General features: G+C 36.5%; 2 protein-coding genes across 5 annotated transcripts; both read left to right on the forward strand.

The window, feature by feature from the left end:
* The first annotated feature begins 342 nt into the window (after positions 1 to 342).
* LOC133721325 (protein BONZAI 3-like) lies at positions 343 to 6,280 on the forward strand. Of its 3 annotated transcripts, XM_062147905.1 has the most exons (17): positions 628 to 930; positions 1,043 to 1,794; positions 2,093 to 2,140; positions 2,515 to 2,663; positions 2,766 to 2,814; positions 3,403 to 3,459; positions 3,663 to 3,842; positions 3,956 to 4,090; positions 4,181 to 4,242; positions 4,361 to 4,454; positions 4,542 to 4,656; positions 4,735 to 4,811; positions 4,989 to 5,126; positions 5,232 to 5,396; positions 5,481 to 5,594; positions 5,716 to 5,812; positions 5,947 to 6,280. In XM_062147905.1, the coding sequence occupies exons 4-17, from the start codon at positions 2,524 to 2,526 to the stop codon at positions 6,075 to 6,077; spliced, it is 1,554 nt and encodes a 517-aa protein (XP_062003889.1). In that variant the 5' UTR covers positions 628 to 930; positions 1,043 to 1,794; positions 2,093 to 2,140; positions 2,515 to 2,523; the 3' UTR covers positions 6,078 to 6,280. The 3 variants fall into 3 exon arrangements, with proteins under 3 accessions (XP_062003887.1, XP_062003888.1, XP_062003889.1); XM_062147903.1 differs by lacking the exons at positions 628 to 930; positions 1,043 to 1,794 and adding an exon at positions 343 to 618; XM_062147904.1 differs by lacking the exons at positions 628 to 930; positions 1,043 to 1,794 and adding an exon at positions 345 to 618 and having other exon boundaries at positions 5,950 to 6,280.
* A 6,641-nt stretch (positions 6,281 to 12,921) lies between these two features.
* Positions 12,922 to 19,672, forward strand: LOC133723539 (protein BONZAI 3-like). Of its 2 annotated transcripts, XM_062150386.1 has the most exons (16): positions 12,923 to 13,406; positions 14,957 to 15,004; positions 15,379 to 15,527; positions 15,630 to 15,678; positions 16,158 to 16,214; positions 16,405 to 16,584; positions 16,681 to 16,815; positions 16,905 to 16,966; positions 17,097 to 17,190; positions 17,278 to 17,392; positions 17,471 to 17,547; positions 17,729 to 17,866; positions 17,957 to 18,121; positions 18,206 to 18,319; positions 18,441 to 18,537; positions 18,648 to 19,672. In XM_062150386.1, the coding sequence occupies exons 1-16, from the start codon at positions 13,242 to 13,244 to the stop codon at positions 18,773 to 18,775; spliced, it is 1,773 nt and encodes a 590-aa protein (XP_062006370.1). In that variant the 5' UTR covers positions 12,923 to 13,241; the 3' UTR covers positions 18,776 to 19,672. The 2 variants fall into 2 exon arrangements, 1 of the variants encoding a protein (XP_062006370.1); XR_009853086.1 differs by having other exon boundaries at positions 12,922 to 13,406; positions 17,957 to 18,319; positions 18,666 to 19,672.
* Positions 19,673 to 24,457: the final 4,785 nt, after the last annotated feature.

Consider the following 24,457-nt stretch of genomic DNA (forward strand, 5'->3'; position numbering starts at 1 on the left):
ATAATAACAATCGCAACACCTCTCTCTTAGTCCGAGTACAAAAACACCACCAGCACTTATTGAGAAATATTATTAGTTTAAACCACCACATGATAATTAATGCCGCGTGATAATTCAAGAACACAAAATAATACACCTGTTTCCTATTGATGTCTCACCAAATTTTACTCTATATGGCATTAGGCAGATCACCCACTACCTACTGCATCACTAGTCACGTGAAATATTAAACCCAATTAATAATAATAGTTAAATTGCTTATTTTCGCAACGATTTCTCAAAAAAAAAAAAAAATCCGCGCTCTCTGGTCTATATATTCACGGAAGCTTCGCCGAAAATCGTTTCCTTAACGCAATATCACTCTCTGTAATCAATATATATATATATGTATAGACAGAACGAGACGAGAGAACTTTAGGGTTTTGAAATTGGGAGGGAGAGAGAGGTCTATCGGAGATGGGAGGGTGTTTTTCCGACGTGAAAGGTGGCAAGCAGGCGGTGGGAGGTGGGGCCCATAATCTTCAACAGAGGCCCATCAACAGGGACGCTGACTCAAACGACGCCGTTGAGCTCTTTAACCGCTCCCGAGGGGTTTTTCCACTCTACACACCGCTCGAGGTAAACCTACATTTGCCATGGAGCTGTTTAATTTCGAACTAGCTAGCCCCAATTTTACTACTGTTGCTTGCTGTTAATTTTTTGGCTTCTAAACCCTAAACCCTAGAACAAGATGCATGATGCTTCTTTTTCTAGTCCTGATTCAATTCTCAAATTTTTATTAATATTTCTGGGGTGCTCGGTGGTTCTACATTGTGAAAAGGTTGAACCTTTGGTAGAATATAAAAACAGAGGAACAAGTTTGGTGCCCAGAACCACAGAATTGGTTCAACTCTTCTTGTGCTAGTAATCTCATATTTTATTAGCAGCCAGGTGAAATTTTTCGTATTGTTTTTCTCTATTATAATCTGTAGAATGTTTTTTGAGCCAACTTAAAAAGCAACTTTTGATTCCTAAAGTTGCTTTCCATCTTTCTGGAAAGTAGAAGACGGCACGATTCTTTCTGGAAAGTAGAAGACGGCACGATTCTTGGGTATAGCATTGTTATTTTCACAACTCATATATGGCTGAGTTCAAGATTGGCATGTAATGTTGCGGGTCAATTTGGCCAATGTTCTTCAGTCAATCTGGTCAACTGCAGTCTGCATTCTGTAATAACCTGGCCTGCAAGTATTCTTGAATGTTCAACACGAAAGTTTCTACATGGTTCACTGTAGATTTAAAATTTTCCCAACTGTTTACTATAAGATAATGGCTGTATTTGCCTTGTGAACAACCCCCATTGACCATTCATTATTAAGTAATGTGACATCCTGTTTAATTTATTTGCATATCTAATTGGTGTTTTACGTGGTAAGCTTCATGTTGATTGAATACTGCACCTCCATCACCTTGTCTGCAAAATGCCTACAACATATCCTCAGAAACTGGACATTAGCAAGATTCTGATTAATTATCTTGTGCCATAAATTAAGGTCTCCACTCTCCACTCTCCAGGAGATGTGAGACAATGTGGATATAACTGGGGCCATCTTCAAGAATACCAAAATGCCTTAATCCATTTTGTCTCCCTTTCTTTTACTTTCTGCCTTTTTCATCAAATACGTTGTTCCAAATGGTGTGTGTGTGTGTGTATGTATATCAATTTGCTAAAGGTGTTCAGTGCTACTCCTAGAGGATTCACTCTGCACTACTCCACCTAGCTTGAAAGAGCAATGAACCGTTAAGCTGGACAATGTAATGAAGCTGTAATGGACTATGAAGTATACTAATCGATATAGTTTATACATCTATTTTTATATTCTTCATAAATTAAGTGCCTGAAGATTATGTATAGTTTAAACTTTGGTAATACATTTGATGGATGAGTTAAACCTAGTGTCTCTGCTTTATTAATCACTTATCACTATGAGCTTTTTAAAGTGCAGGGATGGTTCTCTTATTTGTAGTCCTCTTCATTTTCATATATTTTTCTAGTTGGACCTTCTGTTTCCTTCTTTGGAATGTAATGTTGGATTTCTTATCTGTGTTACAGTTATCGCTGTCAGCAACTAATTTGCTTGATCGTGACATTACGTCAAAGGTATGTTTATATATCCATGTCACCGTGAAATATAGCAGTAATTGAAATATAAGCTAAAGCTTAATCAGCATTTTTTCACTCTGGTATTTTCTTATACCTGTTTATCATAGTAATTAATATACTGCAAACTATAAGAACTCAACATGAATACAAGAGCCTTACGTTTTTATCTTGCTATTGCTTGTCAATAATTGTTATGACTACTACCCTTACACATGGAAGGGCTATCATGGTTCTGATCATTCAAGAGAAAAAAATAAATAAAAAACCTGTTCTGCTTGATATGGTTCTTTGTTATGTACTATATGACATTTAACACGGGTACTCTGTCATGGTGAGGAATAGTTTTTTTAACATCTGTTATTTTGTTTCAGAGTGATCCCATGGTTGTGGTTTATGTGAAGAAAGGAGATGGTAAGCTAGAGGAACTAGGGAGAACTGAAGTAATACTGAATAGTTTGAATCCAGCGTGGATTGAGAAAATTACAGTTTCATATCAGTTCGAGGTTGTGCAGCCATTGATGTAAGTTTCTCATATTTCTTTTCTTAGATGCATATCAGTTGCATCGGTTTGATTAGGCTCCTTGCCTGACCTTCCTTTTTTCTTGCCTTGTGTTCAACCCAGATTCCACGTCTATGATGTCGATACAAAATATCACAATGTGAATGTAAAGGTATTACCATGTGTTCTATCAAGGCTTTCTATATGCACAATTTTGAATTGTTATGAACTACTTGTTAAGTCAGTAGAACCGAAGGTTGTGACACGTGTTGGCAATCCAATGGAGAAGTTAGGAAGAAAGTATGTAAGGCTAATTGTAATCATCTTCTATAATCTCTCTGAAAGTTGTTTAGAGCCTGTAGTTCTGTACAATTAGCATCAGTTTTCTCTGTTTCTTCTTCGTCTCCTTCCTTGGTTCTTCAGCTTAGTTTTTCATCATTTTTACCATGATCAGAATTTCTAACACTACTCTGATATCTTTTTTAACTCTACAATTATCGTGAAGGTGTAGTAAATTGCTTATTTCTCAAATAAAATGAATCGGCGAGAAATATACATAGTAATTAAACAACCTTAGGAAGCATAGTACTATAGGACTTCAGACAAGATGGAAGCAACAGATAAACATAGCCTTCAAAGGTTATTTGTCTTTTGCTGTAACTGCCTTTAAATTTAGCGTCACGGTGGGAATAGAAACCATTTGCAAACTCTATTGAAGGCAGAATTCACGTCTAAAACATCTCATTGTGTTGCATTGCAGACACTGAAGTTGGAGGATCAAGAATTTCTTGGGGAAGGCAGTTGTGTTCTTTCAGAGGTAAATTACGTTCAAATAAAGAGAGCTCATCGATATAGGTTATTTCACTGAGCTGGTGCAGTATGTGTGAAGATGGTGTCAATATCAATATTGTTATTGTTTTTGTCAATTTCTATATCTTATATTTTGCAAAAATGTTTTAACATCATTTGCTAAATGCTAAGATATATCGTGTTTGTGCACTTGTTCTCTTCTAATTGCAGATAGTGACCAAACAAAGTCGAAGTTTAACCTTGAATCTGCATAACAGAAGTGGGCGTGGAGGTTTGAGAAACTTCGGAACACTCACTGTCCATGCTGAAGAAACTATGGCTTCAAAGAGTGTTGTTGAAATAAAATTCCGTTGTTCCCAATTGGAAAACAAAGACATTTTCTCTAAAAGTGTACCTGATATGAAACCAAGTCTTAAGATACTTTTACTTGATAGTAGATACATTCTTTGTTTTTTTTTTTTTCCTCAAAATTCTTATATTTCGTTTCAACTTCTTTTTTATAGGATCCTTTCTTAAGAGTATCTAGAATTGTTGAGAGTGGAGGTTCTGTTCCAATTTGCAAGACTGAAGTGGTGGATAACAATTTAAATCCAATCTGGAAACCACTATTCCTGAGTATGCAGCAGTTTGGAAGCAAGGTAAGCTTGCCAGTTCTGCTTACATGTTAAATACGGCTATTAGTTTAATAAATAAGGTAGAAAAATTCATGTAACTTATATTTGGTGTAGGATAATCCATTAATCATCGAGTGCTTTGATTTCAACAGCAATGGCAATCATGTTCTTATTGGGTAATTATTAAAATTATTGGTTCTATTTTTTTTTCCACACTTTTTTCTTAACCTTGTACTTTTGTCTGTACAAGAAAGACGACCAACCTTTTTGAATTTACCTCTTTGTCCTATGCAGGAAACTTCAAAAATCAGTGGCAGACCTGGAGAGATTATACCAAGAAAGAAGTGGGGTGAATTTTGTCACTCCATCTTCTCATGGTCATGAAAAGGTGTTTATTCAAGCTTGCATTCCAATTCATATACTTGTATCAGACATGTCAATTTACTCACTGTTTCTTTATAATATGGCATTGTAGGTTTCAAAGGGTCAGTTGTTTGTGGATCAATTTAATGAGAAGCAACAGTTCAGCTTTCTTGATTATATTTCCAGTGGATTTGAACTTAACTTCATGGTTGCTGTTGACTTTACGGGTAAGCAATGCGTGGTATTTTCAAAATGTTTATCATTTCCAATATATTTGCATGCCTTGATACTGAATTTTCTCACAGCTTCAAATGGAGATCCTCAACAACATGATTCATTGCACTACATTGATCCATATGGCCGGTTGAATTCTTACCAGCAGGTTAGCAATCGTGGTTAATTACTAAGAGTTTTTTTAATGTTTTTAGTGATTACGAAATGTTTCTAATAACATGCAAGGCAAGATTTGTGCCTTCATTTAATGAAATAACCTTAGGAGGTTTCTTCTGTGAGTACTTGAGTGGTATGATCTACAAATGTGATCAAGTATTATTTGCAGGCAATAACGGAAGTTGGGGAAGTCATTCAGTTTTATGATGCTGATAAACGCTTTCCTGCTTGGGGCTTTGGAGGAAGGACAGCTGGAGGGCCTGTATCGCACTGTTTTAACTTGGATGGAACTGCAACTGGCTTTGAGGTAAATTAAGAGTCTGGTTCCTCGCATATGGCTTTCCACTCTGGTTTGCGAACTTATATGCTAACCAGTATTTTTGTTATCTTGGTGATTGTTTCATTTATTTAGGTCGAAGGAGTTCAAGGCATAATGACTGCTTATGCCAGTGCCCTACACAATGTTTCTCTCTCAGGACCCACTTTGTTTGGCCCAGTGGTTAATAGGGCTGCAGAGATTGCTGGCAATTCTCTATTCCACAACAACAATAAGTACTATGTGTTGCTGATCATAACGGTAAGAGAAGGATGAGTTTTATTTGCAAGTTTTTGTTTTATGTGATCTTTGTTATTGTAATAACATAAATGCCACCTTTTGTAGGATGGGATACTTACAGACCTGCAGGAAACAACAGATGCTTTGGTTCGGGCTTCTGATCTTCCCCTCTCAGTTCTTATTGTTGGAGTAGGAAGTGCGGATTTCAAACAAATGGAGGTATGCTTTTGTTTCTTTTTACGAGTGATCACTTTCTCCTTATGGTACATATGTTGGTTTTTCAACAACTAGAATTTGATTTTTTTTTCTTGAATGCCTGTCTGAATCCTTTATGTGGCAGATTCTCGATGCTGACAATGGATCGCGATTGTCAAGTTCAACAGGTCGTGTGGCTACCAGAGACATTGTACAGTTTGTTCCTATGAGAGAAGTGCAGAGTAAGTCCCAAACATCTCTATTTTTCCTTTCCACAACATTCATCATGTTTGAATATGGATTGAACTTTTTTTTTTTGGTCATAGGATTGAACTTATTTATTTGTAATTAAGACGAAACTTCATTGTGGTTCTAGCAGGTGGGCGCATTTCTGCGGTTCAATCGCTTCTCGAAGAGCTGCCTGGACAGTTCTTGAGTTACATGCGCTGCAGAGACATCATGCCTCTCACTGTCCATGCAGCCCAATCGTCTGCTCCACAACTTTAGAATTGCACAAGCACAGCATTTTTGTAGATTTCGCCCAGTGTTCATTGAAATATGTTTATGTGGTCGATATTAAGTGCTGATCATTTGTTAGCATTTTTATCTCCCTTACAAGGGCAGGAATTAAGCAATTAAATCTCACAAATCTAAAATATTCTTTGTCAATATTACCAAAGACTTGACATGAAGTGCATGCATTACAAAACTCCAGTGTCTTTTTTGTTTCTTTCAGATTAGCGATCTCGCAGTCTGGCTACACCAAAGAACTGGAAAGAGAAAATTTTACAAATAGTACTCCAAATAAAGTTCATTCATTACTTTGGTACATCACATTAGTACCTCAATTTTTAAACCCAACATAATTTTCATACCCTCCATTTATAACGAAGTCAAGTCTATTGAAACGTATGTCTTTTCATTTTCCTCTGTTGTTTTGCCGCCAACCCCCCCCCCACCTCCGACCAGAGCCACACAGTCAGACTCAGGTACTTTGCTGCAAACCAAATATTCAAGGAACCAAACCCCCCCAACATTTCTGAACCCAAATCCCAACTAATTTTCCAACCACCAAAAACTATGTCGTTTCTCCAGTAAACCATCCTCTGCTTCTCTCCAGCTTCCATTTTAACCAAACCCTCCCCAATTTTCCAATGGGTAAATTCCTCCTATGGTACCTGAGGTATTGCTACTTGGACAGTTTGATACCTGATGTATTAAAGGGGACAGTTTGGTACTTGAAGTTAGACTTTGTTTGACACTTTGGTACTTCTGTTAATTTTTCTGTTAAATGTAAGGATAAAATTGACATTTAGAATATATGTATAAAAACATAATAAAAAAACATGAGTTTGTGGGTTGATTTTCTTCATAATTTTATAGGTATGAATTAATGCTTATGGGTTATGTTGAAGGTGAAATATTCGAATTTTATGTTTAAGAAATATAATAATCATATAGTGAACACCCATGAGAGTACTCAATTGAAACTAGTCTCGTACAACTAAATTTTTTTAAACATAAAATTCAATTATGTCAACTTTAACATAACCCAAAAGCATTAATTCATTTTCATTTTCTCCTAAATGACCCAAAAAATGATGAAGACCTAAAATAATACCAAATAATATCATCGCATTGTGTTTATGAAGAGGAGGAAAAATAAGTGGATTCATAGAGAATAGTACAAAAAAAATATCTGATTATTATATTTCTTTAACATAAAATTCGAATATTTCACCTTCAACATAACTCATAAACATCAATTCATACCTATAAAATTATGAAGAACGGCAATCAACCCACAAACTCATGTTTTTTTATTATGTTTTTATACATATATTCTAAATGTCAATTTTATCCTTACATTTAACAGAAAAAATAACAGAAGTACCAAAGTGTCAAACAGAGTCTAACTTCAGGTACCAAACTGTCCCCTTTAATACATCGGGTATCAAACTGTCCAAGTAGCAATACCTCAGGTACCATAGGAGGAATTTACCCTTTTCCAATCTCCAATCCCAACCCGACTCGATGGAGAACGTACTCGACCAAAGAATCACCTCTGCGAGAACTGATCCGATCCAACCAACATGGTGAGACTAAAATGCTTTGGTCCTCTCATATTGATTGATACTTAGCTTGGTAATTAAGACAAGTAGCTGCAGAAAAAGAAGCAAAAGTACCAAAGCCTAAGAAACCCAAAGATATTAAAATCGAATTTGACGAAGACGAAGAAAGAGAGCAAAAACTTGTGATGCAGAAAAAGGTGTTTGTCGTAGAATAGTGGGCAGCAACTGTTTTGCTAGCCTCCACCGTAGCAGAAAATAGTTGCTGAGTGGAAAAAAAAAAAAAATTTAAGACATAGAGAGATGAAAATACCTCTTCCTTAAAAGTAGAGGGTTGACTCCGTCATAGACGGTAGGCATTAAAAGTCGTTTGAATTTTAATATTGGGATATCAATGTAATAGTTTTTAAATGTGATGTACCAAAGTGATATAATGAACCTTTTTTGGGGTAATGTTTGTAAAATTTTATCAATTGGAAACTTCAACATGATGGATAGTACTTTTATCAGCTTCAAGCCTTCAAGTCTGAATCATGTTTTACAATGAAATTTCTACTAGTTTTGATTTCAAATATCGCGCAGAATCGATCCAATTTTCTTCTCTGTATGTACTGCTTACATGCGTATATGTGGTAAGATAATATCTGAAATTCTGAAGGAAAACAAAGCGAAAATGCTCTTGCAGGTTTTCTATGTTGAAGTTGACTGACTCAGATTGACTTGACCAAACTCCACATGTTTGCCATGCATGCATGGGAAATTCATTCACGTACGTGGAATTGACTTGGCATTTTCCTGCCGATTTCAATCCGTTATTTGATTGTTCTATATGTACAATTTATCGATCCAATCATGCTTCATTTTATTCATACTCGGATCGATCTGAGACTAGTCATTAGTCAATGGTCAAAGTATATGGATAAGGTTCCTGAATCAATCATGCAAATTACTTATATATATTTTGCACTACCGTAAATTGATACGATTATGCAGACGCATTTTTCAGACAATTTACTCGCAAAGTATTCAATGACAAGTGTTGAATCGATAGCCTGAGAATTCAATCTTGTCAGGACTGAACTGGTCATGGGAGAATCTGAATTGAGAATAAGCAAAACTTAAATAGATGGATAAGATGAATAGATTTATCTGTTTATGGATAATGACAATATATATGACGACGTTGCTAGGGTGACGAGTGAGAGGGATCATGTTTTGTATATATCACTAATCTATTGGCTGGTGAACGTTTTTATTCCACAGAGACGGATACAGATTGAGACGAACCCATTGGAAATGGTTGAGACGCGCGTACTGTTTCTTTCAGTCAAGGAAAATTTGCAAATCTTATATTGGATTTTCCTTTGCACAAAAAGTCTGTTACAAATAGCATTGCATCCACGAATAATGATTCTATAGTTTTGAAGTATTACATGTATCTCCTCTCAACTAACAGAGTACGTGAATCTCTCAAAGAAGAGACAAAAAAAATAAGAAAACTGAACCAATTAACAATAAAATAAAGATGGATCGATATCGTTTGGAGTACTCTAGCTAGGTTATATAGTACGTAACTAGGAACAATTCCCGCGCTATGCCGCGGGGATTGTTATTATTTACAGTTTTAATAGTAGAAATCGTAATGTTTCTAGAATTTAACAAAATGATGTTAGAACTTAAATAAGTAGTTTTGTCATCTACTCAGCAAGAGCATAAGCAACCAGTAATGGCAGTCACTTCCATAAGTGTCTCCAGTGGACTATTGTAGGCCATAAATAGGATGCTTTCCTGAAAATTTCGTATCCCCGATTGCAAACATATGCTTAGAAGTATTATAGGAAGACTGGTCCAAAAGCTTTGTCATTAAGTTCTTCAAAACATCATCTAACTGATTCGGATCAATACATTCTTCTCCTGCTTATTCTTTTTAGGATACTTCCCAGCATAGAACATCGATTAAAAGAACATGACATAGAAATAGTAAACTTGACATAGTTCATACCATATAACTGCTTCTTCAGTTTTACAACTCTTGAAGATTTCTTGGCTTGCATCATGAGCACAGTTCTGACAAACTGTGGAGTTCACATCCCCTCTACAAAGTGCTGTTCACATCCCCTCTACAAAGTGCTTGTCCGTACACTCTGTCATTGTACAAACTACCGGATATTGACGTATTGAAAGACAATGACTCAAGGAGCAGCTTGAGATTATTTTCAAATGGACTATTGGCAGTGTAGGTTGTGGATGGACAAAATTTGTAAAAAAAATCTACACCAGAAATGGTAGTAGGCACTAAAAGTAGTATAATTATGCAAACCATAACTTAAAAGTGGATCTCTATCAATTTTTCAGGAAAAGGTTTATGAAAGGCTGAAACATATGCACATTTAGCTCTCTCTAACTTTTCAGTTGGGCAGCGTCGTAAGTTGAGAAAAAATAGAGGGCAAAAGCGTCATTTCTCACCCTTAAGATGAACAGTAAAATGAATAGTACATGAGCTTTAGTGTATAGTAAATTTCTCACCAATCACTGTTTTTACCTTTTGAGTTAACTTTTGCGTACAGAGTACTCCGACACTATACGTTTTTTTTCTTTTCTCTGTTACAGACTACAAAACCTACCGATACACGCACATGCACATGTTGAACATCGTTAAAATTTAGTTAAAACTTGGGATAAAAATACTGATTCACCTATGTATGAGTCATCAATAATGAGGCAGTGACATAATGAATATTGAAACTTCGGGGTTTTCTACAATACTTCGATGTTTACCATACACTCATTTACATCTAATTGAACTAAAATTACAATTTATTTGAACCAAATTTACAACATTGACAACAAATTAAGTTATCACATTTGTTTTACACATTTACATATAATTGAACAAAGTTACCACATCGACAACAATTTGTTCATAAATTTGTAAAAATATCATAGGTGGAGTAATTACCTCTAATATAACTAAAATAACCAAAAAAATAACTCTATTTACCACAATGACAACAAAATTATTGTTAAATATGTAAATGAATGTATCACATACATACAAGTACCGTAGAATTTCCCTGAAACTTCAAGCTTCAGATTCTTTTATATTTGTGCTCAACTTGTTCCTTTCTGGTTAATTAATTTCAAATATATCTTGTCCTCATTATGTTGTTCCCGAGTGCTCTAGCTTCTATTAGAAAGTATAACAGAAGGGATAATTTCATTACCAAATTGGTTGCAATTAAGATGCATGTAAGTTTGTCTGCCATAGCTGATTGGTTAGTGGGACTATAGATCACAATGATAACTATACCGAAACACATAAGGGGAATGAAATCCCCTACAGAAGTTTGTTTTTTTTTTTTTTTTTGAGAAGATTCCTACAGAAGTTTAATTTGTTGACTTCCAGAGTCATCTGGCCATATGATCCCCACCCCTGCAGAAGCACTCAACAAACCAGAGTCGTCTCTGAATTAAAGAGTACTTTTAGGCCTGAGGTGTAATCCACAACAAATTAGTCCCTTGTTGGAAAATTCAATATTGTGTCTGGGAGCACCAAGAATTAGAAAATTCAACTTGTATGTAGTACTAATCTATATCGGGGGATTGATCATTTCGAAGGAAGCTCATGACCATCAAGAATATATTAATAAATTAGGATTTAACTCCAACCAGCATCAGCGGAATTAGAACTAAGGTGTAGGGTTCCATTCCTGGAGGCTCATACCAACTCGACCACCTGTAGTAATTTAATTTTATATGTTGTTTGTTATTGATTCCAGTTTGTTGGAGTACTCTCATCCTCAACTATTCAATTTAAATTCATGGATAACATCATTCATTCATGTAGTTAAATTCAGCTATGCAAGCATATATTTTCCAATCAGCTCAAATAGCAATGGGAAAATGACGATATGGTTTTCCATAGGCACGTTAAAGGGTCTGTACTTTATTAAAGTTAGAAAAATGAAAAATGAAATTGCTCTATAGTAGACTAGCTTGCTTCTTGAACGGGTGGCTTAACTAGACAAGTCACAAACCACCATATATTGAACTAGTCTATAAGAATACAACTAAACGGAATTGAATCAGTTGTGGAGAACTAATTATATCCATCCCACTGGTTATATATATTCAGTTTATGACCGAATAACATCAAGAACTAGAATTCAGAATACCTAGTAACAATATTATACATGTACATGTATATATATATATATATATATATATATATATAATATATATTTGCCTCGATCATCTCAAACTAGGATATATAGACAGTGAGAAAGTCTTGCGTACGGCAGACGTAAAGTACACGTGGTACGGGCTGACCAATAAGACCCTTAGCATGGGGTATTTTGGGTATTTCACCTTTAAAAATTAGGGACATTTTAAGAATGAAGTAAAATTTTTGTGGGTTATGATCGGGCAGCCGCACGGCCACGTGGTGCGGCTGCCGTACGCAAGAATTTTTCATAGACAGTAATCTTTATGCCTGTGACCATCATTGGTTGATTGGTTGGTCAGAGTACTATGCAGTTTCCACAAAGGCTACCCATTGGAAAGGAACAAGACTCTGATCTAGACACGTAAAAGTACGAGTCACGATACCATCATCAATTTCCAATTGATTCGAGTACAAAGTACAAACAGCCTCCAAGGTTACTCGTTCGGCGAAAGGAGAGTCTCAAAAGAGGAGAGTCCTGATCGAAAAGCTGATGAAGACTTGAAGAGGGTGTTCCCCGCCTCACTTTTTCGAACACATCAACACGTACAAGATATCCACAGACCCAGCCACGTGAGCAATTGCATCAATAATCTAGTTGGCATCAATAAAGAAAAGAAAGTGTTTCGCCAAAACCCCGATTCTCGAGGCATCTTGAACTCTCTTCCAACTGAAAAATTATTACATGGTCCTAAATTATAGTACACGTAATAGTCTGGATTGATTCTCGAGTCACTTTCTTCTCTTGTTTCGATGTCATTATTGTCTCTGATTTTCCTCATTTCCTCGTTCCTTCTTTTTTTTTTAGAATACATTTCCTCGTTCCTTCGATTCATTCACATTATTGTCTCTAAATTTCTTCGTTCCTTCTCTTTTTTTTTTTTTTTTTTTTTTTTTTGAGAATACATTTCCTCGTTCCTTCGATTCATGTACACCATTATACCGGTCCATGTCTATTAGCCAAGACTTCAGCAAAATACTCTTTGCCCCCTTACCAACTCGAAGAGGCAAAAGCAATAACCCACATCACCAAATTTTACCCTCTATAGGTAGATTTACCCACTGCCTACTGCATCACAGGTCCCCTGACTAGCTAAAAAAAAGGACCCAATTAATAATAATGCAATTGCTTATTATTTTCGCAACGATTTCTGAAAAGGAAATAATATTAATTAACCGCTTTTGTTGAAGGCTTGAAGCAGAAGAAGAAGAAGAAGAAGTAGCCTTCTGGAAATTAAAAAGCAGCCAATTTTTCCGGTCTGGGTATTTTAGATTGAAGCCTTCGCGAAAGGAAACTAGAATCTCGTGAGAAAGAGACGAGACGTTTTAGGGTTTTTGAATTTGGGAGAGAGAATAGTCGAAGAAGAAGAAGAAGAAGAGATGGGAGGGTGTTTTTCCGACGTGAAAGGTGGCAAGCAGGCCGTGGGAGGTGGTGGGGCCCATCATCTTCAACAGAGGCCCATCAACAGGGACGCTGACACAAACGACGCCGTTGAGCTCTTTAACCGCTCCCGTGGCGTTTTTCCACTCTACACTCCGCTTGAGGTAACCTACCTACATTTGCCATGGACATGGAGTACTGTTGTTTAATTTGGGACTAGCTACTGTTGCTCATTCTTCATTTTTTTTGCCATCTAAACCCTAAACCCTAGAACAAGATGCATGATGCTTCAATTTTTGGTTATTAATCCAGAGTCAATTGTCTCAATTTTTTGTTTATTTCTAGGAAAATTAATAATATTCATATTTCTGGGCTGCTCGGTGGTGCTTCTGGGTTTTATCTAGATTGTGTAAAGGTTGAAACTTTCGAACAAGGTTGGTAGAATATAATAACAGATGAACAACCAGAATTGGTTCAACTGTTCTTGTACTAGTATTCATATTTTATTAGCCCCTACAATTTTTTACTTTTTATCAATTTATTCTTTATAATCTATAGAATGTTTTTTTAGCCAACTAATTAAAAGGAACTTTTGATTCCGTGTCTGTGCTTTCATCTTTCTGGAAAGTAAAAGACAGCATGATTCTTGGCTGTACTATTGTTATTATTTTCATAACTTGTATGGCTGAGTTCAAGATGGCATGCCGCGGGTCAATCTGGCCAATGTTTTTCGTCAATTTGGTTAATTAAAGTATGCATTCTGTAATAACATGGCCTGCAAGTCTTCTCGAATGTTCAATACGAAAGTTTCCACATGGTTCAATGTAGATTAAAAAAATTTCCAACTGTTTACTATAAGATAATGGCTGTATTTGCCTTGTAAACAACCCAGTTGACAATTATTAAGTAATGTGACATCCTGTTCAAATTATATGCATTGGTGTTTTACGTGCTAAGCTGCATGTTGATTGAATACTGCACCTCGATCACCTTGTCTGAAAAATGCCTACAACAGATTCTCAGAAACAGGACATTAGCAAGATTCTGATTGTCTCATGCCAATTTGACTTCAGGGCATAGGACAAAAGCATCGATTGATCTTAAAGTATTGTACCTCACTTGGAGGTGTGACAATAGTCACAATACTGTGCTACTTATCAAGAGACGCCGTCATTTCTTGTGGATGTTGACATAAAGGTCCCCACGATATGTGTGACAATATGGATATACCCGGGGCCATCTTCAAGTTACCAAAAGGCCTTAATCCATTTTGTTTCCCTTTCTTTTTCTTTCTGCCTTTTTCATCAAATACGTTGTTTCAAATGGTATATATATCAACTTGGTAAAGGTGGTTAATGCTACTCCTAGAGGATTCACTCTGCACTACTCCACCTAGCTTGAAACAGCAATGAACCATTGAGCTGGAGAATGTAATGAAGCAGTTATGGACTATGAAGTGTACTACTCGATATAGTTTACCATCTGGTGTTCTATGATTCATAAATTAAGTGCCTGAAGATTATGTAGAGTTTAAACTTTGGTATACATTTGATGGATGAGTTAAATCTAGTGTCTCTGCTTTATTAATCACTATGAGCTTTAAAGTGCATGGATGGTTGTCTTATTTGTAGTTCTCTTCATTTTTATATTTTTGTAGTTGGGCCTTCTGTTTCCTTCTTTAAATGTAATGTTGGATTTCTTATCTGTGTTACAGTTATCGCTGTCAGCCACTAACTTGCTTGATCGTGATATTATGTCAAAGGTATGTTTACATATCCATATCACCTTAAAATATAACAGTAATTGAAATATTAGCTAAAGCTTAATCAGCATTTTTCACTCTGGTATTTTCTTATACCTGTCTATCGTAGTAATTAAAATACTGCAAACTGTAAGAACGCAACATGACTACATGAGCAGCATGACCTGTTTATCTTGCTATTGCTTGTAAATAATTGTTATTACTATTACCCTTACACATGGAAGGGCTATCATAGTTCTAATCAATCAAGGAAAAAAAAAAAAAAAAACCCTGTTCTGTTTAATATGGTTCTATGTTATGTACTTATATGACATTTAACATGGGTACTCTGTCATGGTGAGGAAAAGTTTTTAACATCTGTTATTTTGTTTCAGAGTGATCCCATGGTTGTGGTTTATGTGAAGAAAGGAGATGGTAAGCTAGAGGAACTAGGGAGAACTGAAGTAATACTGAATAGTTTGAATCCAGCGTGGATTGAGAAAATTACAGTTTCATATCAGTTTGAGGTTGTGCAGCCATTGATGTAAGTTTCTCACATTTCTTTTCTTAGATGCATAGCAGTTGCATCGGTTTAATTAGGCTACTTGCCTGACCTTCCTTTTTTATTGTTTTGTGTTCAACCCAGATTCCATGTCTATGATGTCGATACAAAATATCACAATGTAAATGTAAAGGTATTACCATGTCTTCTATCAAGGCTTTCTATAAACACAATTCTGAATTTTTATGAACTACTCTGCTACTTTTTAAACTCTACAATTTTTACCATGAAGGTGTAGTAAATTGCTTTTTTCTCAAATAAAATGAATCGCAAGAAATATACATAGTAATTAAATAACCTTAGGAAGCATAGTACTATAATACACACACACACACACACACATTTATATATATATATATATGTGTGTGTGTGTGTATGGTTTGACATAGCCTTAGGATTGTGGACGATTTTGCAAAACCTAGGAATAGTATGGAACTTAGGACTTCAGACAAGATTGAAGCAACAGATAAACAAAGCCTTCAAAAGGGTCTTTGTCTCGTGCTGTAACTGGCATGGCCTTTAAATTTAGCATCATGGTGGGAATAAAAACCATATGCAACTTTATTGAAGGCAGAATTCACTTCTTAATCATCTCATTGTGTTGCATTGCAGACACTGATGTTGGAGGATCAAGAATTTCTAGGGGAAGGCAATTGCGTTCTTTCAGAGGTAAATTACCTTCAAATAAAGAGAGCTCATCGATATAATTTATTTCACTGAGCTGGTGCAGTATGTGTAAAGATCAATATTGTTATTGTTATTATCAATTTCTACATCTTGTATAGCAAAAATGTTTTAACATCATTTGCTAAAAGCTAAGATATATTGTGTTTGTGAACATGTTTTCTTCTAATTGCAGATAGTGACCAAACAAAGTCGAAGTTTAACCTTGAATCTCCATAACAGAAATGGGCGTGGAGGTTTGAGAAACTTTGGAACACTCACTGTCCATGCTGAAGAAACTATGGCTTCAAAGAGTGTTGTTGAGATAAAATTCCATAGTTCTCAATTGGAAAACAAAGACCTCTTCTCTAAAAGTGTACGTGTTATGAAACCAAGTCTTAAGATCTTTTTACTTGATACATTTTTTTAATTATTGGGATTCTTATATTTCTTTTCAACTTCTTTACTATAGGATCCTTTCTTAAGAGTATCTAGAATTGTTGAGAGTGGAGGTTCTGTTCCAATTTGCAAGACTGAAGTGGTAGATAACAATTTAAATCCAATCTGGAAACCACTATCCCTGAGTATGCAGCAGTTTGGAAGCAAGGTAAGCTTGCCAATTCTGCTTACCTGTTAATACGGCTATTAGTTTGACAAATAAGGTAGAAAAATTCATCAAACTTATCTTTGGTGCAGGATAATCCATTAGTCATCGAGTGCTTTGATTTCAACAGCAATGGCAATCATGTTCTTATTGGGTAATTATTAAAAATATTGGTTTCACTTTTTTTTTCTTTTTCTTTTTTACACTTTTTTCTTAACTCTGTCCTTTTGCCTGTACAAGAAAGATAACCAACCTTTTTTAATTTACCTCTTTGTCCTATATAGGAAACTTCAAAAATCAGTGGCCGAGCTGGAGAGATTATACAAAGAAAGAAGTGGGGTGAATTTTGTCATTCCATCTTCTCATGGTCATGAAAAGGTGTTTATTCAAGCTTGCATTCCAATTAATATACTTGTATCATACATGTCAATTTACTCACTGTTTCTTTATAATATGGCGTTGTAGGTTTCAAAGGGTCAGTTGTTTGTGGATCAATTTAATGAGAAGCAACAGTTCAGCTTTCTCGATTATATTTCCAGTGGATTTGAGCTTAACTTCATGGTTGCGGTTGACTTTACGGGTAGGCACTGCGTGATATTTTCAAAGTGTTTATCATTTCCAATGTATTTGCATGACTTAATACTGAATTTTCTCACAGCTTCAAATGGAAACCCTCAACAACATGATTCATTGCACTACAGTGATCCATATGGCCGATTGAATTCTTACCAGCAGGTTAGCAATTGTTGTGCTTTAATAACTAAGAGTTTTGTAATGGTTTTAGTGATTAACGAAATGTTTCTAATAACATGCAACACAAGATTTATGCCTTCATTTAATGAGATAACTTGGAGTTTCCTTCTTTGAGTAGTTGAGTGGTATGATGTACATTTGAAATCAAGTATATTATTTGCAGGCAATTACTGAAGTTGGGGAAGTCATTCAGTTTTATGATGCTGATAAACGGTTTCCTGCTTGGGGCTTTGGAGGAAGGACAGCTGGAGGACCTGTATCGCACTGTTTTAATTTGGATGGAACTGCAACTGGCTTTGAGGTTAACTAAGATTCTGGTTCCTCTCATATGGCTTTCTACTCTGGTTCGCGAACTTATCTGCTAACCAGTATTGTTGTTTCATATATTTAGGTTGAGGGAGTTCAAGGCATAATGACTGCTTATGCCAGTGCCCTACACAATGTTTCTCTATCAGGACCCACTTTGTTTGGCCCAGTGGTTACTAGGGCTGCGGAGATTGCTGGCAATTCTCTATTCCACAACAACAATAAGTACTATGTGCTGCTGATCATAACGGCAAGAGAAGGATTATTTTTATTTGCAAGTTTTTGTTTTATGTGATCTTTGTTATTGTAATAACATAAATGCCACCTTTTGTAGGATGGGATACTTACAGACCTGCAGGAAACAACAGATGCTTTGGTGAGGGCATCTGATCTTCCCCTCTCAATTCTAATAGTTGGAGTAGGAAGTGCAGATTTCAAACAAATGGAGGTATGCTTTTGTTTCTTTTTACGAGTCATCACTTTCTCCCTATGCTACATATGTTGGATTTTCAACGTTTAGAATTTGATTTCTTTGTTCTGAATGCATGTCTGAATCTTGTATTTGGCAGATTCTCGATGCTGACAATGGACTGCGATTATCGAGTTCAACAGGTCGTGTGGCTACCAGAGACATTGTACAATTTGTTCCCATGAGAGAAGTGCAGAGTAAGTCCCAAACATCTCTATTTTTACTCTCCACAACATTCATCATGTTTGAATATGGATAGAATCTATTTATTCGCAATTAAGACAAAAATTCATTGTGGTTCTAACAGGTGGGCGCATTTCTGCAGTTCAATCGCTTCTCGAAGAGCTGCCTGGACAGTTCTTGAGTTACATGCGCTGCAGAGACATCATGCCTCTCACTGTCCGTGCAGCCCAATCATCAGCTCCACAACTTTAGAATTGCACAAGCACAGCCTCGAAATATGTAGTCGAAATTAAGCGCTGATTACTTGGCAATTTTCCCTCCCTCCCTCCCTCCGCACACAGCCAGGCACATTTTCTCTTATCTATCTCTTTAATCAAACTTCATTTTTCTGCAAACCAATTATTCCTCTTCTTCTTTTTCATCGCTTCCTTCTTCTACATGCTTTATTTATCCAAGAATCCAAACCCCCCCAACATTTCAGAACCCAAATCCCAACTAATTTTCCAACCACCAAAAAGTATGTCGTTTCTCCAGTAAACCATCCTCTGCTTCTCTACAGCTTCCATTTTAACCAAACCTCCCCAGTTTTCCAGCCTCCAATCCCAACCCGACTCGATGGAGAACGTACTCGACCCAAGAATCCCCTCTGCGAGAATTGATCTGATCCAACCAACATGGCGAGACTAAAATGCTTTGGTCCTCTCAGATTGATTGATGCTTAGCTTGGTAATTAAGACAAGTAGCTGCAGATAAAGAAGCAAAAGTAGCAAAGCCTAAGAAACCCAAAGATATTAAAATAGAATTTGACGAAGACGAAGATAGTCTGTGCTTCAGAAAATGGGTTTGTCGTAGAAGAGTGGGCACCATAGAAGAAAATCGTTGTTTAGTGAAAAATGAAAATAAAAATTTGATTTAAGACATAGAGAGACAAAAATACCCTTTAAAAAGTATAGGGTTGATGCCATCATAGACGGCAGGTACTAAAGTGTTTTGAATTTTAATGTTATGGTATCAATGTGATAGTTTTTAAATGTGATGTACCAAAGTGATAAATGAACTTTATTTAGGATACTGTTTGTAAAATTTTCTCAATTGGAAACTTAAACATGACAGTACTTTTATCAGCTCCTTCAAGAGTTCAAGTCTGAATCAAGTTTTACTATGAAATTTCTACAAGTTTTGATTTCAAATATCGCGCAGAATCGATCCAATTTTCTTCTCTGTCTGTACTACATGCATATATGTAGTAAGATAATACCCGAAAGGGAAACAAAGCGAAAATGTTCGTGCAGGTTTTCTATGTTGAAGTTGAACTGTTGAAGGATGAGTTTTCGTTGACTGACTCAGATTGACTTGGCCAAACTCCACGTGTTAGCCATGCATGCATGGGAAATTCATTCATGTACGTGGAACTATGGCATTAAGATGGATAAGATTAATAGTTTATCTGTTTATGGATAATGACTATATATATGACGTTGCTAGGGTGACGAGCCAGAGGGATCATGCTTCTATATATATCACTAATGACTAATCCATTGGCTGGTGAGCGTTTTTATTCCACAGAGACAGATACAGATCGAGACGAACCCATTGGAAACGGTTTAGACTTTTCTTTTTAATCAAGGAATATTTTTAAATTTTATATTAGCTTTTCCTTTACACCAAAAGGTCATTACAAATAGATTTCCATCCACAAATAATGATTCTATAGTTTTGAAATATTTCGTGTATGTCGTATCAATTAACAGAATGAATCTCTCAAAGAAAAGAAAAAGAAAACAAGCAAACTGAAAAAATTAACAATAAAGCATAGGTGGATATCGTGCGGTCGGGTGCGGACTGCGGAGTACTGTAGATTATATACTCACCAATCAAACTCTTTTTATTTTTGAGTTAAGAATAACAATGCAAGAGTTATTGTTATATGGAGTACTTCGACACCATACATTTCATTTCCTTTTTTAGTTTTATGTTACAGACTACAAAACCTACCGATGCGTGCACATGTTGAGCATCCTTAAAATTTTAGTTAAAACTTGGGATAAAAAAACCATAACTGCCCAACTTGGAAGCAGTAATGAGGCACTCAAGTTTCTGATTCTTTTATATTTGTGCTCAACTTGTTCCTTTCTGGTTTATTTCAAATATATCTTGTCCTCGTTATGTTGTTCCCGAGTGCTCTTCTTTTAGAAAGTATAACAAAAGGGATCATTTCATTACCAAATTGGTTGCAGGATGCATGTAAGTTTGTCTGCCATAACTGATTGATTAGTGGGACTATAGATCACAATGCATGTTAACTATACCAAAACAAATAAGCGGAATGAAATAGATTCCTACAGAAGTTTAATTTGAATAATCCAGATTTCCAGAGTCATCCAGCCTCCCCTGCAGAAGCACTCAACAAACCAGAGTCGTCTGAATATATAAAAGAGTACTTTTAGGCCTGAGGTGTAATCCATGATCCAAGTCCCTTGTAGGAAACCAATACTACGATACTGTGTGTCTGGGAGCACCGAGAATTAGAAAATTCAACTTGTAGTGTTGGTGCTGTATCTTCCTCTCTCTCTCTCTCTCTCTCTCCCAAGCTCTGTATTCTCTACAGCTGAAAGGGCAGTACTGGATTGAAAATCCTTTACCAGGAGAATTTGAAGGGTGAAGTAACTGTATCGACATTTTACTCCATGAATCTTCGCAATAAGTTTAGAAAGGATTAAGGATCACCTCAAGTTACTCGGTTGTACATTTTCTTGAATATTCTCAATGAATTGAAAAGTTTTCTATCAACCACCGAGTATTCAAAGTCCGTCCTCGCTAGTTTTCACTTAATCGCACGAGTTTTGATTTCAAATCAGTGATCTGCACTATTCTCTTCTCTCTCTGATTATATAAAATGGATACGATTTTCTGTGCAGATGGATCGGAGAGAAATGATATCATATCTCGTTGACTGACTTACTTGGATTGACTTTGACGTCCACGTCGATCCAACTTGTTTCCGATGCAATGGCCCGTGTAATTCCACAATACTGATCAATCTTGTCAGAAAATTTAGAATTTACCTAAGAATTTCCCGCCAATTTCAAATTAACATGGCTCCAAAGACCATATCATGTTGACTAGAAAGGATGTTAGTTTCATATCTTGTTTTGTTATTGATTCCAGTTTGTTGGAGTACTCTCATCCTCGACTATTCAATGTAAATTAAAGGATAACATCATTCATTCATGTAGATCAATGCAACTATGCAAGCATATATTTTCCAAGCAACTCAAATTAATAGTAATGGGAAAATGACGATGGTTTCCCATTAGGCACGTTAATGTGTCTGTACTTTAATAAAGTTAGTAAAATGAGAACGCTCTATAGTAGACTAGCTTCTTGAACAGATAGCTTAACTAGATAAGTTACAAACCACCATATATGGAACTAGTCTATACAAGAATACAATTAAACGGAACTGAATCAGTTGTGGAGAACTAATATCCATCAGACTGGTTGTATATATTCAGTTTATGACCGAATAACATCGAGAACTAGAATTCAGAACACCTAGTAACAATATTATACATGTACAAGTACTGGAAATTATTCTATGCACCGACGGTGCAAGTGACCCAACCCTTATAAAATAATCTCAACCTTTGATATTTATTATCAACTTTATTTTTAATAAACAAAAAGTGTATTTAATGCAATCTAACCATTCATTTATGTTGGTGCAAGTGCACGGCGGTGCTCTGAATAATCTCTCGTACAAGTACGCGTGCGTGTGTGTGTGTAAATATTGCCTTGATCATCTCAAACTAGGACATATACACAGTAATCTTTATGACCGTATGTCCATTGGTTTATTGGTTGGTCAAAGTACTTTCCAGCTTCCTCAAAGACTACCCATTGGAAAGGAACAAGACACTGATATTCTAGATATGTAAAATTACGAGTCACGATACCATCAACTGTTTCCAATTGCTATCGAAAAAAAATTGTTTCCAATTGATTATCGAGTACAAACAGCCTGAAAGATACTCTTTGGGAACGGAAAACCTCAAAAGAGGAGAGTCCTGAAAAGCTGTTGAAGAGGCGTACTCCATCTCACTTTTGCCGATTACAATCCAACACATCAACACAAGACTTCTCTTTTGCCCAAAGATATCCACAGACCCACCCATGACTCCATGAGAGCAATTGCACGAATGGTCCAGTTGGCTAAAGAAAGCTAGAAAGTGCTCCGCCAGAAACCCGATTGATTCTCGAGTCAAATATCTTGAACCCTCTTCCAACTCATTGTTAATGGGGTCGTATCTTTTGGAAATAAAGTAAGAGTTTTTTTGAAGGAGTCCAAAATGGACAAACTCAAATTCATGATAAACACTTAATAACTTGGATTTTTTTTTTTTTTTTTTTGAGAAGTTAATAACTTAATTAGTTCAAAAGAAAAAAAAAAAAAAGGGAAAATGCTCATTTACCCAATTTTAGCTTAAAATTTGCCCACTTGCTCCACCAACTGTTTTTTAACCCCATTTACACAAAACACTCTAATGGATTATTTCCCCTTTACCCAATTAATTCTTTTTTATTTTTTTTTGAGACTTTTTTGCCCTCTCCTTCTTTTTCACTTAGAGGGAGAAGTCATCCTCCACCTTGCCGGCCTCTGGTGACCAGTGGCAGGGCACCGGTGACCGGAATCCGAAGACCGGTGACCGGAATCCGAAGACCGGTGACCGGAATCCGGCGACCGGTCCCTAATAATATCCAGTAACCATATTATTGCCCCCCATGAATCATATTATTGTCCCCCAAAAATCATATTATTGCCTCCTAAAAATCATATTATTGCATTCCAGTGAATTGTATGAACTCCAAAAACCAAAATGAATACACTACAGGCACAATTGATCAATTTATAATCATATTATTGGCTCCCAATAATCATATTATTGCCCCCCAATACAAAGTCCAATGTCTCTACTGCCTCCCAATAGACCACCAAAAATGCACCTTTTTGTAGGATTCACATATAATTTGACTTTAATACACAGAAAACAACATGTAACTTATCAAAACACCACACTATAGTGATCCTTGTCCCTCGTATCAAAGTCTACTGGGGGCCAATAATGTGTCTACTGCCCCCCAGTAGACCATCAAACAAACCCCACAGTTACATTGCAATGTCAGATTACTTACATTGTTGAACAGATAGTAGATCATTGGCCTCCAATCCAATAGACATTTAAAAAAAAAATGCTATTCCTTGCAAAAAAAAGAAACTGAACAACAATACTTAAAAAAAAAAAAAAAAACGCAGCAACCGGAGTAATCCATGTCACTCCTCCGGCGACACCAGCAGCGCCATCGCTCGGCCCAGACGAACGAGGACCTGCAGCGCCTGGGATATGCAAAGAGAGGTGCAATGTCTCTGTGGCTGAGCACAAGAACCGAGGTGAGGAAGAATTCTTACATGTCGGGGGTGGACGCCGACGTTCCTATCCGACCCGAATTCCCACATCGGGACCAGCGCCTCCGGGAGCTTCCAGCACGAGCAGCAGCGACTGGGACGATGGGCTTTGACGGTGGGCTCGAGGTCGGCGAAGATTACGCCTGGGACATGCTTGCCGGCACCGATCTCGGAGAAGATGGTGCTGAAGGCGTCGTGGCTCGGCATCTGGCCGTCCGGCTGGGGGGGAAGGGGGAGAGAGAAATCGGTGAGGGGGGAGAGAGAGAGAGATTAAAATGAGGGTAATTATGTCAGTAGAAGTTAGATTGGGTAAATGGAGTCAAAAAACTCTTAGTGGAGCAAGTGGACAATTTTTAAGTTAAAATTGGGTAAGTGGTCATGGCCCAAAAAAAAAAAGTCTTGATAACTTGATTTCAAAACAAAAATCCGCAGAAGGGAATGGTTCCAGTCCCCGCAAGTTCCAATATATC

This window comes from Rosa rugosa, chromosome 7 (assembly GCF_958449725.1).
Source record: "Rosa rugosa chromosome 7, drRosRugo1.1, whole genome shotgun sequence".
In the NCBI taxonomy this organism is placed as follows: Eukaryota; Viridiplantae; Streptophyta; class Magnoliopsida; order Rosales; family Rosaceae; genus Rosa; species Rosa rugosa.

Coding starts and splice junctions, on each gene's coding strand:
- LOC133721325 (XM_062147903.1), top strand. CDS start 457: ATGGGAGGGTGTTTTTCCGACGTGAAAGGTGGCAAGCAGGCGGTGGGA. Junction 4,091..4,180: donor TGCAGCAGTTTGGAAGCAAG/GTAAGCTTGCCA, acceptor TATTTGGTGTAG/GATAATCCATTAATCATCGA. Junction 5,127..5,231: donor GAACTGCAACTGGCTTTGAG/GTAAATTAAGAG, acceptor TCATTTATTTAG/GTCGAAGGAGTTCAAGGCAT.
- LOC133723539 (XM_062150386.1), top strand. CDS start 13,242: ATGGGAGGGTGTTTTTCCGACGTGAAAGGTGGCAAGCAGGCCGTGGGA. Junction 17,548..17,728: donor GATTGAATTCTTACCAGCAG/GTTAGCAATTGT, acceptor TATTATTTGCAG/GCAATTACTGAAGTTGGGGA. Junction 18,122..18,205: donor ATGTGCTGCTGATCATAACG/GCAAGAGAAGGA, acceptor CACCTTTTGTAG/GATGGGATACTTACAGACCT.